The sequence below is a fragment of the Anas acuta genome, chromosome 10 (genome assembly GCF_963932015.1).
Source record: "Anas acuta chromosome 10, bAnaAcu1.1, whole genome shotgun sequence".
In the NCBI taxonomy this organism is placed as follows: Eukaryota; Metazoa; Chordata; class Aves; order Anseriformes; family Anatidae; genus Anas; species Anas acuta.
The window spans coordinates 1,305,924-1,323,459 of record NC_088988.1 but is presented as its reverse complement, the minus strand read 5'-3'; the positions used below and the strand labels follow the sequence as shown (position 1 = coordinate 1,323,459).

The 17,536-nt window shown below is 53.5% G+C and overlaps 1 protein-coding gene across 1 annotated transcript; it reads left to right on the top strand.

Annotated features, from left to right (window-relative positions):
* The first annotated feature begins 5 nt into the window (after nt 1–5).
* Nucleotides 6–17,296, top strand: TCF25 (transcription factor 25). The gene is made up of 18 exons (XM_068693017.1): nt 6–200; nt 1,053–1,220; nt 3,078–3,152; nt 5,049–5,173; nt 6,693–6,758; nt 7,854–7,936; nt 8,029–8,159; nt 9,940–10,039; nt 10,719–10,812; nt 11,876–11,968; nt 12,612–12,717; nt 13,133–13,292; nt 14,367–14,454; nt 15,013–15,171; nt 15,636–15,726; nt 16,054–16,133; nt 16,742–16,814; nt 17,051–17,296. Exons 1-18 carry the CDS (start codon nt 42–44, stop codon nt 17,210–17,212), a joined length of 2,013 nt encoding a protein of 670 aa, XP_068549118.1. The 5' UTR covers nt 6–41; the 3' UTR covers nt 17,213–17,296.
* Nucleotides 17,297–17,536: the final 240 nt, after the last annotated feature.

Here is a 17,536-nt window from a genome sequence, read left to right as displayed (position 1 = left end):
GCGGGCGGCGCAGGCGCGGTGCGGCCCGGGCCGGGGGCTCCATGTCGCGCCGGGCCCTGAGGCGGCTGAGGGGCGAGCAGCGGGGCCAGCAGGAGCCGGGCCTGGGCGAGCTGGGCCCGGACGACGGCCCCGAGAACGGGCAGCAGAGGCAGGAGGGGGTCGTGAGGGGGCGGAGAGGCGTCAGCAACCGCTTCGAGCTGGTGAGGGGCTGGGGGGGGCCTAGAGGTGCCTGGAGGGGCCTAGAGGGGCCTGGGGGGGTCTGGAGGGGCCTGGGGGGCGCTGACGGGGCTCGGGGAGGGAGAGGCCGGGGGTGGCCCAGGGGGCAGGGCACTATGGAGGGTGCTGGAGGGGGCTATGGGGAAGGAGCTGGGGGCAATGGGAGGGGGTGAGGGGGGGCCTAGAGGCCTGGGGTGGGAGTGGAGGGGCTCGAGGGGGGAGGTGGGGGGCACAGGGGTGGGCTCGGGGCTGGGTGGAACCTGGGGGTGGTGGGGAGGTGGGTCTGGGGGCACGGGGCAGGGCTGGGCTGTGCTGGGGCAGTCAGGCAGTGCTGAGGGTTTTGGTGGGGGTGTTGCTGCCCCCACCCTGCCAGCCCTGTGGTGTCCCGTTGCTGCTGATCTGATGGCACTGACGGCTCCCCGGGGTGACAGAGCCCCTCGGCCAGCCCCAGCGCTTCCCTGAGGCTTGGTTGTGAGAGCATGCACAAGGCTGGCTTTGGAGGCGCTTCCAAGAGGCCAGATGGGCTGTGTGTGTGCTGCCCGTTGTGCTGTGTAGCAGGCACGTGGTCGTGGTCCTGTCCTCCCCTCTGGCTGGGCAGCAGGTGCTGGGCAGCCCCAGCTGGGTCCCGTGCTTTAAACAAGTTTCTGTGCCCGGTCTGTGTGCTGGAGAGGCAGCTGGGAAGCTGAGCTCTGCTCTGTGCCTGCAGTGTTCTCCCCTGTGCTATGCAGGTGTGGGTAGAACGGATGCCTGTGCCATCCTGACCTTGTGGGTGTGGGAGAGGGCAGAGCACGGCCGTGTGCCGCCTGCTGCTGCAGCTCCTTCTTCTCTCTGCACAGATCACCAGTGAAGAACTGGAGGATGACCTCCCATCCAAAGAGGAGCGAGCGGATACCAGGCTCAAAGAGCATGGCGTGGCAGAGAGGAATGATGAAGAGTCCGTACCTGAGGAGAGAGAAGGCGATGGGCAGAGGAACGGGGAAGAGGCAGAGCGGCCGGACCAAACGGTAAGGCAGCTGCAGGTACCTTGCAGTGACAGTTGTTGCCCCACGAGGAGCAGAGAGGTGTTGCATGTTCCTGCCTCCGCTGTGTCGGTGATAGACAAACGTGCTTCTTGTGCGTGGGCTTTGTCAGAGGCTGAGAACACAGCTGTCGGGGCAGGTATGCACACGCAGGGCGTGAAACCAAATCGTAAGCAGGAACCAGTTAACGTCTGGTTAGGAGTGAATCTGTCTGCATTCACCGTGTTCGCTAGCTGGTAACTTGCTGAGCTCCTGTGCCAGGTTTTTAGCAGGGGAGGTGAGGAGCCTGCGCCCTAGAGCTCCTTCAGAGAGCAAGAGCAAGGCGCCTGCCTGCAGCTCCCACTTGTCCCAGTCCTCGTGTTGCTGTGGGGTGCGTGGCATCTCTGCGTGGGGCCTGGGGGATATTTCATGGTTTCAGAGGGCAGGCTCCTACGATGTTTTCCCGAGGAAGACCTTGTGCTACGTTCCTGTGGGCGCTGAGGTTACGTAGAGCACGTGGGAAGGAAAGCACCCCTAGGGTTCAGGATCAGAGGCTGCTTCTCTGCGCTCTTCGTTGCACAGTTACCATCATGTTGTACTGTAGATGGTGCTAGGCTGTTGGGAGAATGCTCAGTGAGCATTTGTTTTGGGGCAAATGATGTAAACACTCCAAACAACTAAACATTGAGCTTCTTTCTTTCCTATAGTATTTTGTTGTCACTCTCTGTTAAGAGTTTCTCCTCTAGTCTGTATCAGCTGTTAAGCATCTCCTTGTATGACAGGTACAGAACTGCATAAGGAAAGGGACAATTAATTGGGGGACAATTGTTTAAGCAACAATTTGGCACTGCAACCCTAGTCCGTATCTTACTGGAGGTGAGGAAAGGGAGTGTAAGAGGGAATTAACCCCTTGGTCTCATCCATTAGGACCCTGCTTGTGGTGCCTGCGTGCCCGGCAGCGTGGCTGGAGCAGCAGGGCTGCTGTCGGTGCGTGCTGCAGCAGGATTGTTGCCCTCGGCCAGTCCGGTGGCTTGGGAGCACGCTGGATGTGCAGGGTGAGCTTTGCTCAGCCCATCCCCACGTGAGCAGCGGCTCCAGCGTGACCCTGACCCTGTGAATTTGCTGCGTAAACACCGGGAGCACACCTGGTGCTGCCTCCAGAGCTGGGTGGAAACGTGGGAGCCCTCGGCACGTGTGGAGCTGGGCTGGGGCTGCCTGTGGCCCTGGCTCTGAGAGGGGCTGGGGAGTTGTGGAGCAGTTCTGTGATGCTGATACTTGGGGGTGTTACATGCGGAGAGCTGGTGGTCCTGGGAAAGTGCATCTTAGCTCTGCGTGCCTTGGGAAGGAGCTAGCACAGGTAGCAGTATGCGTGTTGGGTTGGGGAATGCTGTGCAGCATCGTCAGCTTAGGCAGCTGTGTCTTAATTGAGAGGAACCTGCATCACATGGTGCTTTCGGCAACTGTTGGTTTCTGTGGTAATCGGAGTGGCTGGTGAAACCATCCTGCTTACTAGGAAGACAGGAATACATTTATTTTTTTTTTCTAGGGAGTAAAGAAGGGCTGAAACATTTCTTTCAAACCTGGCGTACCTAAATTGTTTTGCCTGAGTTTGTAATCTTGGACGTTAAAATGAAAGTGAGACGAGATTTAACCCTTGCGTTTGTAAACCTTTGATGCTGGCTTTTATTTCCTGCTTGTGTTTCCGTTTCTGCTTTCTGACAGACTTGGAAGGATGAATATTGGTTTCATCTGGGGAACCTTCCGACGTGCTGATCCCTGTTGGAAACGCTGTTCTCCCCCGCGGAGCCTTCCTCCCTGCAGTCGTTGGGTATGCTCTGACGGCTGTTTCGTTTATTTTTGCAGCCCGTGTTAAGTAACAAGCCACGAAAGAAAAAAAAGAAAAGGAAAACGAAGAAAGCTTCAGCAGGAGAGGCTCTGGTATGTCTGCTTGTGCTCTGAGAGACGGTGCCTGTGCTGATTTCTGCCTTGGGGTTGACAAAGCGGTGACACTGGTAGTGGCAGGAAAGATCTTGAGGCAAAAATGCTCCATCTTGTGTTGTCCTCATTTAAAGTCATCAAAGGGCAACAACAGCTTTAGACTGCGGTCCTTGAAGCGGCCGGGACTAGCGCAGCTCTGCTGCAGACATCTAGAGCTGAAATCCTCACAGCAGCATCTCCTTTCATCTCTGCTTTGAGGCTCTGCACAGGAGGAGGTACTGCAGGACCTGTGAGGGTTTCTGCATTTTCATGATTATTTCCTTTGCCCTACTTAGGGAGCTCTGCAGAGCTGTAGGAAGCTCGTGCTGCCAGCACAGACTCGTGTTACCTTTGCCTGCTTCTCCGTGCACCTTGTCTGTAGCTCACCGTGGCACAGCTAAATGCTGACAGGAGCACCCGCTAGTGCTGAGAGCGTTATCAGCCAACACGTGGCCAAGTGCCCTTCCAGAGGGAGGTGCTCCTGTCTTCTCAGGGATGAGGGGAACGAGGGGACAGGGATTCTCTCTGACTGGGTTGTCTACTCCTAAGTAAGCGTGCTTCAAGAGGAGGGAGAACTTTATCCAGCATCCGTGTGTTGTGGATAAAGCTTGGAGAATCTTTATCTATATCCATCTGTTACACTTGGGTACTGTCACTGCCCGAGAGGCTGGGAAGACTAATGACTAATACACGTTTAACAGAAATGAAGTTCAAGTGAGGAACTATTTTTTTTTTTGGCTAAAGCTTTTAAAGTCTTAACTCGAGGGAGATCCTTGGCTAAACACAGCAAGCCACAGCGTGCTGCGGTGCTGGTCAAGCTGTCACGAGCAGTACCTCCCAGGGAGGTGCAGGCTGGCTGCTGCCTCCCAGGAGTTCAGCTGGGGACGTGGGGGTGAGTCATTAAGGCAGAGAACCCCATCAGAGAGCCTGCTTCCTCCCCAGTCCGAGGATAACGAGCAAGAGGGTGACATCTGCCAGCCCTAAGCTTTAGGGAGACTTAATTCCTAGGTCAAACAGGCCGTTTGATTTACCAGCTAGTGATAAAGCTATCTTTGTTTGATTGCTAAAACGCAGAGCATTATAAACTTTTCATGTGTCCTCTCCACACAGCGTAGCTATGTTTAGCTAAAAAAGGCAACCTTGGGGTGTAATTTGGGTGTTGTGAATGGGATTCTGCCTTCCGCCCACATGCATCGGGAAGAGGCATGAAATGGCCACTTAGAAATGCCTCACTTGCTATTTGTGGGAAAAACTGAGGGCAATTGGGGTAAAAGTGTTATCCAGCAGCACACATCCAACAGTTGTGTATATTCTGGTGGTTAAAAGGCTGGGAAGTGACTGTGTGGTACATCAGAGCTGGGTTACAAGCGTGCACGTGTTTGCTATCGTATCACAAGGATCACAGCAGTAAATCAGTGTTTTCACGGAAAGCAGGCAGCAAAGGCTGACTGTTTAAGTCTTTACCATTAAAATCAGCACCCCAGCTTTTCATGATATTTTAGGAAGTTAGGGTGCAATAAATAAACCAGATAAAGCACAGCAAATGCTTTGTAGCAGGGGGCAAACCAGAGAGCAGGCACGTAAATTGTGAGCTCTGTGCTGGAAGGGACCGCTGTGGGTGGCTAGTTTGGGCTCAGAGCACAAGGCCAACAGGAAGCCTGCCAGATATGCTTGTGCCAGATATGAGAGTACGTGTGCTCCCCAGGTGGGGTAGCAGCAGGGTGGATAGTGGGGCTGCACCAGTCACAGCGTGGAGTTTGGGGTGAGCCAGAGGGCCTGGAGGCAGCTGGGTGACCCCTGTGCCTCCGGGACGTGTCCTGTAATTACTGCCTTATCTCTGCGTGTGCCTGTCTTAAGGAAGACAATGACCTGGAAGACATCGACAGCTTACTGGAGAAGATTGAGGATACCAACGGGATACTGCAAGAGACCCAGAGTGGAGTAATTGCTGACAGCAGGCCTCTGCTCTACGTAGAGCACAGGTAGTGCTTGTTTTCCTTACTGATTTTGGGTGGGACAGAGGTCTTAGTCCCCTGAGGAAGGGAGAAGGGAGCCTGTGTCATCTGGCCGTGACTCCAGGATCTTACTTGACAGGGGCTATGGTGATGGTTGTACACAGCTCAATTTCTGACCATAGCTCTTAAAGCTGCATTCAGTTTGTAGTAACTGGTATTCTCTACTGTCCCACCCAGTTTGAGTGGATATCTGGACCAGGCCGACCTCCAGAGGTGCCTTCCAGACTAAAACGTTTGGTGACTGTTGAAAAATCTCTGCAGAGCTGCTGAGAGCCACAGCACTTAAAGCTTTGAACCAGCCTAGCGTGGCCACTCGACTGGCTGCGTTCAGGTTGGGTGCTGCAAGCAGCCAGCTCCAGCACAGCAAGTGCTGTGCTCCAAGGAGGGCTAAACAGTACCAGCAGCTAATTTCACCAGGAAAGCTAATTAGACTCATTTAACCTTTCCCCCATGTGACCATCAACAAAGTGGACTAAGTGCTGAGCGTGTCTGAGAGCTGGGGGATGAGTTGGCCTCACGCTAGACATCTGTAGCATCAAAGCCTGTGTCATGCTGTGAAACTTGTCACAGATGGGCCAGCTGCGGTGTCCAGCGTGATTCAGAGCCCTGAGCTGGTGCAGATACTGGCAGCTCTTTGTGTTTCTGTAGGAGAAAAAGCATTTTAACCTGTAGGGTGAAACAATTTACCACTCGGGTTTTGAGACCTGTAAACACTGCATCAAACAGAGTGGGTGCTCTTCACTAGTTTAGCTTGTTCAGGGACATTTCAGTAAAGGGAGAAATGTTTGTTTGCCTACAGATGTGTTCAGGCTTCAGTGACTTCTCTGGTCAGGCGAACGTTATTCAGACACCTTTGAGAGCTGGATAACCTCCAAGTGGATGAGGGTTGGCAGTGCTGGGTCTCAGCTTTCCCACTCCCTCTCTTCAATTCCTGCTCACTGGATGGCAGAGAGAAACCCCTCCTGAATACGCCTCCCTTCTCTGGGCCAAACGTTAGATCAAGAAAACTGTAGGTGTTGTCGTGCTTTGATATAAGATGTTTGTATTAAAAGAATGTATTTTAAGCCTTGCCAGCCTCCCTGCAGTGGTTAGGGTGCTTGCCCTGAACTGCAGGCTGCCACTGCTAGATTCAGCAGAGGGCAGCTCATGTTTTCCAGGCACGAATATGCTGAGTGTGCTGAGGCAGTGCCTGGGAGTATCCAGGCGAGGGCCCAGGCTGCCCTGGAGAGGGCAGCAGCAGTATTCCCCAGCTCATGGTCCTTGGAGCCGAGCACAAAGGAAGCGTGCATCTGATTGAAGAGCTGTTTGGATGCCTCCTGCTCTGGCCAGTGACCAGTCTTGCCCTGGTGTGTGTGTGTGTGAAAGTTCAGGGGTTTGAGCAGGGACAGTTCATGGTACAGAGTGCTTGGCCCTGCTGGAAAGGGCAGGAGTGCAAGACTTTGTTTAACCTTTTTTTTTAATTTTTGTCTTGTTTCGACCTTCTCAGAAACTTGAATCCAGAGAACGAGTTGAAGAGATACTTTGGGGCTCGTGCTGTTCTTGGTGATCAGAGGTTAGTCCAAAATGTAATAGTAAATGCTTTCAAAGTCTGAGCTGGTGTGTCTGTCCTTCCCAGGGCCCTGCTTACTGAGCCCCCAGTGCTATGCCTGTGCTGGGAACCCATGGCAACCCCGATGTGATCAGGGCATCTTATTTCTTCAGACTATACCTAGTACTTCCTTTTCCTTCTGTTGATCCCCCCCTTCACTGCCAAATGCCCTTCTAAAAGTCCTTTTGCTCAAATTTTTAGGCTATTGACTCTTAGATTTTTTTTTTTTTTTCCTCCAACATTTATGTTTGTTACTATTCCAAAGTCTCTGTCTTACAGACTGGACCCTGAATATTTTCCAGGTAGTCTCACGTATTTGCTTACAGGGGCTCAGGGAGCCAGCTGCTGCTTAGGTGGAAATCTCTGTGCAGTTACCCACTGCACTGTGGTCAGCTATCCAGAAAATTCTTCCTTCCAGGAGCCAGTTGGAAAACGTGCACGTAGAAGAGTATAAGCTCAGGGCAGTGACAGTGGAAGGGGAAACCTCTGAGAGAGTCTGGAAGAATTACACTCCTTCAAGGAGAGGTTAAAACAAAAGGTGGTGTTTAGTGCTTGAGGAAAAGAAACAATCTCCTTACTCAGGAGCTTTGTTAGAGCAGCTGTGACTTCCGAATTCCTCTCGCCCTGAACCAACACATTGGTTGCACTTAGGAGTACAGCATAAACTGAGTCAGTGCTTAAAGGCCCTGCTGGGAAGAGAGAGATGAGTCAGAGGGATATGAGGCTCTCTTAATTGGGCCTGGGAAGGTGTTTGAAGCAAACAGGCAGCTGAGAACTTGGCAGGAATGAAAACAGGGAAAGAAGCTATTGAAGTGGAAACGCTGGAGGCACTGGCTGGCCCAAAGAGGAATGGTTAAAGTGAGGAAGAGCCAGAGTGAAGGGATGTTGTGTCTCGAAGGCAAGCAGGTTAAAGCTCTGCGCAAAAGCTCTGTGGCAGGGCTGCAGCTGGGGAAGAAGTTGGATCTTTTTTCCCTGAATCATCCTTCTTCTGGCTGTTTTTAGCCGTCCTTATTCTGCTAGTGCAGGGAAGCTGTGACCTGCTGTGTTTTTCTTCCTCAGGCCAAGGCAAAGGCAGCGCCAATATGTCCGCAGCACGTGGCTGACGGTTCCCAAAAACACCTGGCCACGTTACAGCAAAACAGGTGAGGCTTTCAGTGCTGCTTCCCAAAACACTGCGCTGCTGTTGGCTGACTGAGAGCAGAAGCAGTACCCTTGTGTCCCACGTGCTCTCCAGGTATTGCCATGCAGCTGGTAGAGACCAGGAGGGGGGTGCAGTACTTCACGTTCGAGCACCACCGTGAGTACCAGCAAGTGCAGTTCAAGTTCCTGGATGCCGTGGAGTCCATGGACCCCAACAACATTGTGGTATGTTGTGAAATTGGGTTGTTTGTGCTGTTTTTTCCTGCAACTCCCTTTTCTGGCCAGGGAGCAGGGCAATATGCTCCAGTACTTAACTTCTGCCAGTGCTGTCTGAGCGGGGTGAAGCAGCATTGCTTGCTGAGCTCTGCTTTTGCCTCATAAATGAGACAGTGACCAGCTCGATGAGAAGGAGATCCAGTCCCTGGTGGCCAGCCTGGGTTGTGCTGCTTGGAGCATGCCAGGTGGCTAGCAGAGGAGCCTGCAGGAGCTGGCCGTTGGCTGAAGGGGTAGGAATAAAGCTCCCTTGTCTCCTCTCTTCAGCTGGGAAAGGGAAAATATTGTATAAGCCCATTTTTAAACGGGACTCTAAACCAACAGTTGTTCTATTTATAAACCCTTGCATGGGTGAAAAAAGCGTGTTTTCCTGGTATTGCAGTAAAAACAAGTCTTTGTGCTGAAGCTCTTCATGCATGTTCAAGCTCATTAAAGTCTATGGTAACGCTTGGAGTTCGTAATGATAAGCAACAGAAAAATTTCTCTGCACCCTACTGGACCATAACCGAGGTATTTTTGCTCTGAAAACTGGCCACGTGAGGGCGGATACATGCCCTGGCGAAGTTTCTGAGAGGCCACTGTCTCTTGAAGACAAAGGCCCTTAAAGAGGCCAGCGTTTAGTTCCTTCTGCTTTCCCACCCTCTGCTCCTAGCCACTGCTCTCTGCAGCTCATCAGTTCTGCTACATAACTAGGCTGAGGGACTCACAGGAAAAGATGCAAAGTAGTTGCTGGTCAAGTTTTAGTGAATTAAGAGCATTTTTCCCTCTTGCTATGACCCCAGATGCTCTATATCTTCCCAAATGAAGGACTAGAAAGAATCTTAAAGAAGCCAAGGAGAGGGAAAAATGTCAGGCAAAAGGCACCAAGGTGAAGGCACTGGGCTGGGACAGCCTAGGGTGGGAATGCTGGCCACCACCCTGCAGATGTACCACTTCTGCGGCCTTTGAAGCTGTACCATTTTGTTAATTCTGGGAGAAACTTGAGGAGATTTGAAGCAGCTTCAGTATTTTCATGTTGAAACTGAGATTTACTTAGAAAAAGTAGTCCGTTTATAATTACTGATGCAGAGTTCTTTGTGGTATGGTTCAACTTATACTTATGTTCCGAAGCCTGGAAATCTTTTTTTTTTTTTTTTTTTCTGTCCATTCCAATTCAGGAGCTGGGTCCTGGGATTGTAGTAGGTGTGTGAAATTACCCTCGCAGTGCCTAGAGGAAGCAAAAGCCTGATCAAATGTTCAGACTCTTTTTTAAAAGGGCTAGAGAAGGAAACAAAAATGTCACTGAGAGAACAAATTCGCAGTTAATTAAGGACTATTAATATACATGTAAGGTGGCATCTTTGACAATGAGGGTCCCTGAACCCCTGTAGGACAGAAGTTTAGAGTATGCCGGGAGTCAACTCTTGCTGCCCTTCCCAGACATCTGCTTTTGAAGGTATGGCAAGATGGACCTTTTAAGTGTATGAATGTCCTTATGTTCTTTTAATCCCTGGTTTTGGCCTTTCACATGAGGTGCATCTCAGCCTTGCATTACAGTCTTAGCATTGTTTGTGATGGTGTGGGACAGGATTGCTTCACATTCAGACCCGGGGCAAGAACAGCCCCTTTCTCTTATGTGCTGTGTCAGGACATTTGCCTTCCTGCCACGCTTACAGAGCTTGCCTCGTAGGCAAAGTGCACAAGAAAGCAGTGATTCGTGCCATCGTGTAATCAAGCTCATGCTCTTCTGTAGCTGCTGCTTCAGATGAACCCGTACCACGTGGACTCCCTTCTGCAGCTCAGCGATGTCTGCCGGATGCAGGAGGATCAGGAGATGGCCCGTGACCTGATAGGTAGGTGCTGAGCAGAGTTGGTGAGAGCTTGTGAAGGGTGCACATGGAAAACATCAGCCTGAACGCCCAGCAGGGGCTGCGGAGCAACGTGGCCTCGCGCTGCAGGGCAAGGCTTTGCCCAGGTGCTGGGAGGGAGAGGAAGGAAGAGTGGCAGCAGTCTGCAGATGTGCACCCATACCCAGTGCTGAGCAAGTCCCTGCTGAAAGTCGCAGCTGAGCAGTTGCTGTGAATTAGCAATCAAAGGCTTCTGGTTTGGTTTGGTTTTTATTTCAGCAAAGGAGCAGCAAACCAGAAGGGTTTGTTTGGCTCCGTGTTTGTGACTTTGTGGCCGCGGGCGCTCAGCCTCGTGTTACCCTTCAGGCTTGCAGCTTTTGCTGGAGGCTTTTGAGCAGAGCTGGGCGTGCTTGTCTGCGGCAAAGCACATTAGCTTTCACCTTTAGAAAGAATGAAAGGATTGTCTGGACACGACGGGTGTCACCTGTAGGAAGTCCCTTGCAGGAGGAGGGTCTGATTCAGCAGCTACCCCGTACTGCAGTGCAAGGGGATGCTCCAGGAAGCCCACCGCATCCACAGGGGAGCTTGTGGCTCTCCAGGCCAGCTGGCCCTATTTTGTGAACACTGGGGAAGCCCCCTGTGTGGAGATGATGACGTGCCCTGATGGTGTCTGTGCTGTCTGCAGAGCGGGTGCTGTACAGCCTGGAGTGCGCCTTCCACCCCGTCTTCAGCCTCACCAGTGGGAGCTGCAGGCTGGACTACCGGCGGCCGGAGAACAGGTAGGTGGCCGCCTGCCTCCCACACACCAGCCCGAGGGTGCCTGCAGCATCCCCTGGCCTACTTTGGGCACAGAGACCCAGATTCACCACCTCTGCTGCACCAGCCAGTCCTGCAGGTGGTGGTGGCTGGGGACCTGGAACGTCCCTTTCTGTCAGGGAAGCTTTGCTGCTCCACAATTAATGGCAACGGCCCTTAACGAGGTAAGAGCAGGCAGTGCTTGTGAGGGGGCACTGGGGTACCAGCAGCTCCTGTTCTGCCAGGTCACCTGTACTGAAATAGACTGAGTTTTTTTTGCAAAGTATATTCTTTCCCAAGGGATTTGTTATTGGAGCATTACCTGTTTCTCCCTCTCACATCCCTCTTGTGCAATTAGCATCCGTTAGCCCAAAGCAGCACTTATTTTTGTCATAAAAATCTTGATGGTGTGTTTAAGTCTGTGCTTGGTCACTGGTGTGCCGGCTGCTCGGCTGCTGCTCCCAGCACTTGCTCTCTTCGAGGCCTGGCTGCTTATGTAATATTGCCAGCTCTGCAGCTGCAGGGAAAGGTGACTTTATTCTGGGAATTTTCCAGTCAGCTGACCTAAGTAATCTCTCCCAAATTGCTCTACCTGGAGATTGCTCAGGTTTCCAGCGCCCACTCACTGACAGACTTTGCGCTGTCCGTGACCTGAGCGCTGCGATCTGTATCTCACCCAATTTGGATGCTAGTCCCACCCCACACGTGTCACACGTGCTGCGTCACCGTCCTCGTGCAGTGCTGGGACAGTGGCAGCGGCACAGCTGTGCTAAGCCTGCAGGATGCAGACCTCAGGGATTTCCTTATTGTTGTTGTCCTGAGTTGTTAGCCCTGGGTTGTGTGTGCACAAAGGGGAGTGGAGGTGGAATGGGCTGTGGGTTTGCTGTCCCTTTGCTTGCACAAAGGTAGCAAGGGTTAAAAAAAATAATAAATAAATAAAAAACAAGACACAATGAAGATCTAGGCTGATTTGGAGTCCCCACTCTTGAATGAAATGTGCTGCTCTCCCGGTCTGGCTTCTAAAACCCATTTCTGCTCTCCACACAGGGCTTTCTTCCTGGCTCTCTTCAAACACCTGATGTTCCTGGAGAAGAGGGGCTGTCCCCGGACAGCTCTGGAGTTCTGCAAGCTGATTCTGAGGTAGGTGCCCCATGGAGGGCTGCACCCCCTCTCCTACATCTGGGAGTCGTGGTGCCCACAGGGAATATGCTTTGAGCAACGCGTGTAACCCTCATATGCCCAGGCTGGACAGAAAAAATTGGAGGAGGTATGATACTGTTCCCAGCCTCAGTAAGGGCTTGTTGCACTCCTTAAGGATGCAGTCCCACAGGTTAGTTGGGGCATGTGCTCTTATCTGTATCCTGCTTTGAAGAGAGAGGTGATTGTTTAGGAGGAGGCTTAATCAGCTGGAACCTGATTGTCCTTTGCATTTGGCTACCTAGCTGTGGGCCTGGCTGATAATTACAGCAGAGCCTGGAGTCTCTGTGGAGCAGATGCACAACAGTGGCTTCAGCCTGCTGGGTTTGTGTGGCCATTGATCTTCCTCCCGTGTGGCCTCGTGGCAGGCCTGTCACCCCTCTGCAGGGAGTGGAATGGGTGAGGTGTTGCACCCCCTCCCAGCTGAGTGGGGCTATTTGTGGCCCCATTATCTCCGCTTGCTGAGTCACATCATGACTCGGAGTGCTAGTGGGAAAGCCTTGTTTGACTGAGAAATTGGGGCAGGCACTTCAGCTTTTGTGACGCTTATTTTGGTTCCTCTTGTTGTGCTCGCTTCCCTCTGAAGCCTTGATCCAGAGAACGACCCGCTGTGCGTGCTGCTGATGATTGATTTTCTGTCCCTCCGAGCTAGAGAGTACACCTTCCTGACACGCATGTTCGAGGAGTGGGAGGTGAGTTGCCAGCACACCACACCAGTGAGGGATGAGGCAGAGCTCAGGGACACCTTGCTCCTGGGGCTCTCCCCACCCAGCTGGGCTGGAGGGAGGCAGCTGTGCCACAGAGCGTGGGGCTTCTGTAACTGGCTCAGCCCTTTGGGTCTGTCTCACGGTCAGGCTGGCATCTGGAGATTGTCAGAACAACCCCTGGAGGCTGAGGTGTTCAGTGTTAGGTCCTGTTGTAATCCTGGTACCCTACAAGCAATTCTACAAACTCAAAGTTGCTTACTCAGTTGTAGGGGCACCAAGCCAGCAGCTGGAAAGTAACAGAACCTACCAAGCAATAAACCCCTCCCTGTGTGCAGCCCAGCCATGCTGAGATCACTGCATAGCATCACTTCTCGATAAATCTCTCTCTCTGATCCTGCAGAGTCACCGGAATTTGTCCCAGCTCCCCAATTTTGCCTTCTCAGTGCCGTTGGCCTATTTCTTCCTGAGCCAGCAGGAGGAGCACTCGGAGATGGAGTCAAGCCAAACCCGGGAGAGAGCTGCCCGGCTCATCCAGCTTGCGCTGATCATGTTCCCAAGCGGTAAGTCTGTCCCCACCGGTAAGTCCGTCCCCGCAGGCTTTGTCGCTCTCCTCATCTGTGAGAGCAAACGCTGGATTCCAAGTAGTCAAATGCAGAAGCAGCACTTTGCCTACGGGCTGCGAATGGCCTTGGCCTCTGTCCATGTGGGACAGGAGCCCTGACTCAGAGGGGTGACACGGCTCGGCCGGCCCGCAGCAGGTTGGCTGCTGGAGCCCAGGCAGAACCCACTGCAGGGGCTCAGCCTGTCCTGCACCATGGCAGGGACAGAACGACAGCGCCAGGGTGGGTACAGACAGCCATGAGTGCTCCACGTGTTGGGAGGAGATCAGCAACTGCGCTCCGTGCTGCTCGTCCTCCTCTTGGAGCAGCTGATGGCCCCTCACTGAAGGGAGTCACGGGCATGCAGGCTGGGGGAGGGTGAGAACGGAGTTCTTGGAGCGGGAGCATGTTTTACCCTGGGGTTGCCCAGAACAGACAACTAGTCTCTCTTAGCTTTCTCTCCGAGGCACTGCTCTGCTTTAGATGTCCTTTCCATGGGTGCCCATCACTCTTGCTTTTATCCATTTGGTGCTCGTGTTCCTGAAAGGAGATACACAGCCCCTTACACAGCCCCTCCAGGCCCAGAGGGGACACAGAATGCCAAGGAGGGTGTGTCTTTTAAAGCCAGGAATAACCAGCTTTCGAACAGAGGTTTAGTTTGTGTTGGTTGAAACCCTATTTTTTGCTGCTTGTCACGGTGACTGAAATAAAACCTTTGTTCAAGTTCAAAGGCCAACAGCATTAAGTGCATGAAATTGCACCTTATATTACTGAGGGGGAAAAATCGTTCTTTTTTATTTACTGTGGATCTGTTTCCATCATCCGTCCTGAGATCAAAACACTGCATAACCTCCAGCTGTGAAGCTGACAGCATCCTTGCATCCTCCTTGCGTCGGTTCTTGTTCAGCGCCCCAGCCTGCAGGGGTGCTTGGCCCCAGGGGTGGGGCTGTCTCCCTGCAGCCCTGGCGGTGGTGACTGCCCGCTCCCAGGCGCTTATCAACAGTCTGAGAGCAAGCTGTGTGACTTTTCCTGCAGTTCTTATGCCGCTGTTGGATCACTGCAGTGTGCAGCCTGATGCCAGGGTCGCCTCCCATTCCTTTTTTGGGCTGAATGCTCAGATAAGGTAAGACCTGGAGATGTTCTCAGCAAGAGAAAGGAATCGATTTTCCTGGTATTGGGGATTTTGCTTGCTCAGGCCGTTAATGGAGTTAAAAAGCTGTAGAGGACAATATTTGCTTCTCATGCTGAGAGGCTGTTAGATGCATTGATAATGGATTCCCATAAAGGCTACCAGATCACTCTAAGAGGCCTGCCTCACCTTAATGCGGATGGGTCAGAAGTTCATACTGCAGCTTGTCGGTACATGTAGGCAGAGCGATGCTCTCAGGGCAGGCTGTCTCCTGCCAGTCTGGATTTCCCTGACACGTGGTCCTCCTGAACACGTGAATGGTCTCCCCCTCGGGTAAAGGCAGAGCAACTTTCATCTCACGGCTCTGCTTATCCCAAAAATAGGAGGAGGCGGAAAAACTGGTGAAGGTAGATGTAAACAGCAGAGCTGGGAGCCTGTGATCGCTCTCCGTGTTCTCACGCTGAAGCACGGTGCAGAGATGAGCTCTTTCCAGACAGCACGGGGACCTGCAGGCAGGAGGAGAGTGCCCTGAATAACAACTGTGTCCTTTAGCCAGCCTCCCGCCTTGAACCAGCTGACGTCTCTCTACGTGGGAAGGACTCACTCCCTGTGGAAGGACCCAGCTGTCATGGCTTGGCTGGAGACAAACGTCCACGAGGTGTTACACCTGGTAGACATCAGAGACCCACTGGTGGAGGAGTGTGAGCTCAAGTGAGTGCCGCAGGCAGAGGTGATGGGCTCTCATAAGGGACCTGGGTGCTGAAACACAGGGACAGGTCAGGCTGGGGGGCCCAGAAGATGAGAGAGCAGCTCTGTCCTGGGCAGCAGGGATGCTGGGGCTTGTTCAAAGGGCTTAGAAACATTTTCCATCTCTGAGAAGTGGGAGAGGGAGGCGTTAGTTCTTGTCCTAAACTGATGTTAGTTTGCTCTACTGCCCTGCGGAGGTAGGAGGCTGGTGAGTGAGCTGTGCAGTGTCCCTGAGCTGCTCTGCTCTTCCGTCTGCGATTAGCAGCTGCCAAGTGAGCTTGGCTTCACCTTTGGCCAGCTCAGTCTGTCCTGGTGGGTCCCGGCAGAGCCAGGGATGAAGCTGACGTTGCACCTAGAGAAATGGCGATGAAATGCTGGCTGTGCTGAGGTGTGCTCTGTGCCGTCAGCTGTTCCCGCTCCCGCTTTAGGAGGAAGATGAGATACCAGAGTGCCCCCAGGAATATCTACCGGCACGTCATCCTCTCGGAGATGAAGGAGGCCACGGCAGCTCTGCCTCTGGTGAGGGCCCCGTGGGGGTGCAGATGGTGCCGCTGTCTGCGGAGTGGTGGCACTTGTGTCCTTGCTACGCATGCAGATGCCGGGCATGTCTCAGACCACAGCCACCAGAGAGGAAACATCTGCATGACCTCGAAGCATCCTCCCTCTGCGTGCAGCTTCCTGGGTGTCCTCAGGATAAGGCACGCAGCGGCGTGTGCGGGCAGTCTGGGCTGTGGCTGCTGCTTTTCCCAAGACCAAGGCCTGCCCAGCAGGTCCAACCATCTCCGTGCCTCGGCGTTTGGCCCTGGTGGTGCGCAGCCTTCACCTCTCTCTTCTTCCTCTCTGCAGGAGGTGACATCGCAGCCTGTGATGGGGTTTGACCCTCTTCCTCCTCTGGACTCCATCATCTCCTACACCAGACCAGAAAGGTACTTCCCAGCCCCTGTGCAGGCACAGCTCACCTCCTCCCAGCATCGACACCTGGCTGCCTCGGCCGGGGTGCACGTGGGTGCTCAGCACTGGCATCTCCTCCCTGCGAGGGAGAGCAGCCTGGCTTGGGCGCTCGCCAGCAGGCTCAGCGAACAGGCAGGGCTGGTCCTGCTGCCTCTGCGTGGGGCTGCTGGTGGCCATCGCAGGCAGCAGCTAGTCACAGCTGCGGAGGCAAAGCCTGGTGGAAAATAATGGCTGTTTCTTAACTGGGGTGGGTTGGGGTAAACACAGATATGATCGCAGCTGGCTGTGGTGTGCAGACTGCTCAGGTGAGGCTCATACATGTCTCACGCCAGCCCAGGTCAGAGGACGCAGGGCAGTGCTTTTAATGGTTGTTTTGCCCAGGGGCTGGCCAGCTGCTGGCTGCCTGGGGTAAGAAGTGCTCATGAATTCCTCATTTTGGGAGAGCATGACTGGCTCAGGGAGGGGCCCTGTGTTATGTGGAAGCGTGATTACTGCTCCTCTGCCCTGTCTCAGCCTGGGTCAACATTGGCAGGTCAAGCACAAGCTACTCCCTTAACCGTGGCGTGCAACTTGTGTCTTTCAGAACGAATCACCCATCCAACGAAAGCACTTTATCTCTCTTCTTCCGATCACTGTTGCCAAATTTTAACTTGCAGGTACGTGCAGTCAGCTGCTTGCAGGCGAAATCAGAGCCCACTTTTGCTTTCAGTACACAAGTTTCTACTGCACAGTGTTTCTGCAAAGGGAGTGGCTCTTGGCATATGCAGTGTGTAAACGTCAGGTTGCAGAGCAGCCTGATGCTTTTTGGCAGGCGGCATTGTCTGTCCCTGCCTGCTGCAGCCAGGCAGCGAGCTCCCTGCCGGGGGGGCCCTCCAGCTCTGCTCTCTTGCAGGGGGACATCAGGCACGATGGAGATGATGAGGCCGGAGCAGGGCAGGACCTCAACCAGGGGGTGAACAGGCTCATGGCAGCCATGCGGGACATGCTGGCGAACATCCAGTTCCAGGAACCCCCCCGGGACGACAATCCTGAAGGCGACGGGGACTGGGATTGAGCTGAGAGCACGCGTCTCCCACCCTGCCCCTGTGTTAATTGTACCCCAACCCTCTCCCACTCCAATAAACTCATAGAAACCAGAGGTGCTGGCTGTCATTGTGGGGAAGGGGCTGCATCGAGGGGAGGCTGCCGCTGCTGCGTGAGGCTGAGCGCTGTCTTAAAAGGGCAGGGCTAATAATCTGCCGCAGTTGAGGCCCCTTCTGGGCCCCTGCAAACACAGTTAATGCCCAATTCCCTGGGCTTGCTCTCCTGCCCCGTGCTTAATGGTCGTAGCCTTTTCTTCCTGCTGTCTCCTTGTCCTTTGTGCTTCCTCCAGGCTGAA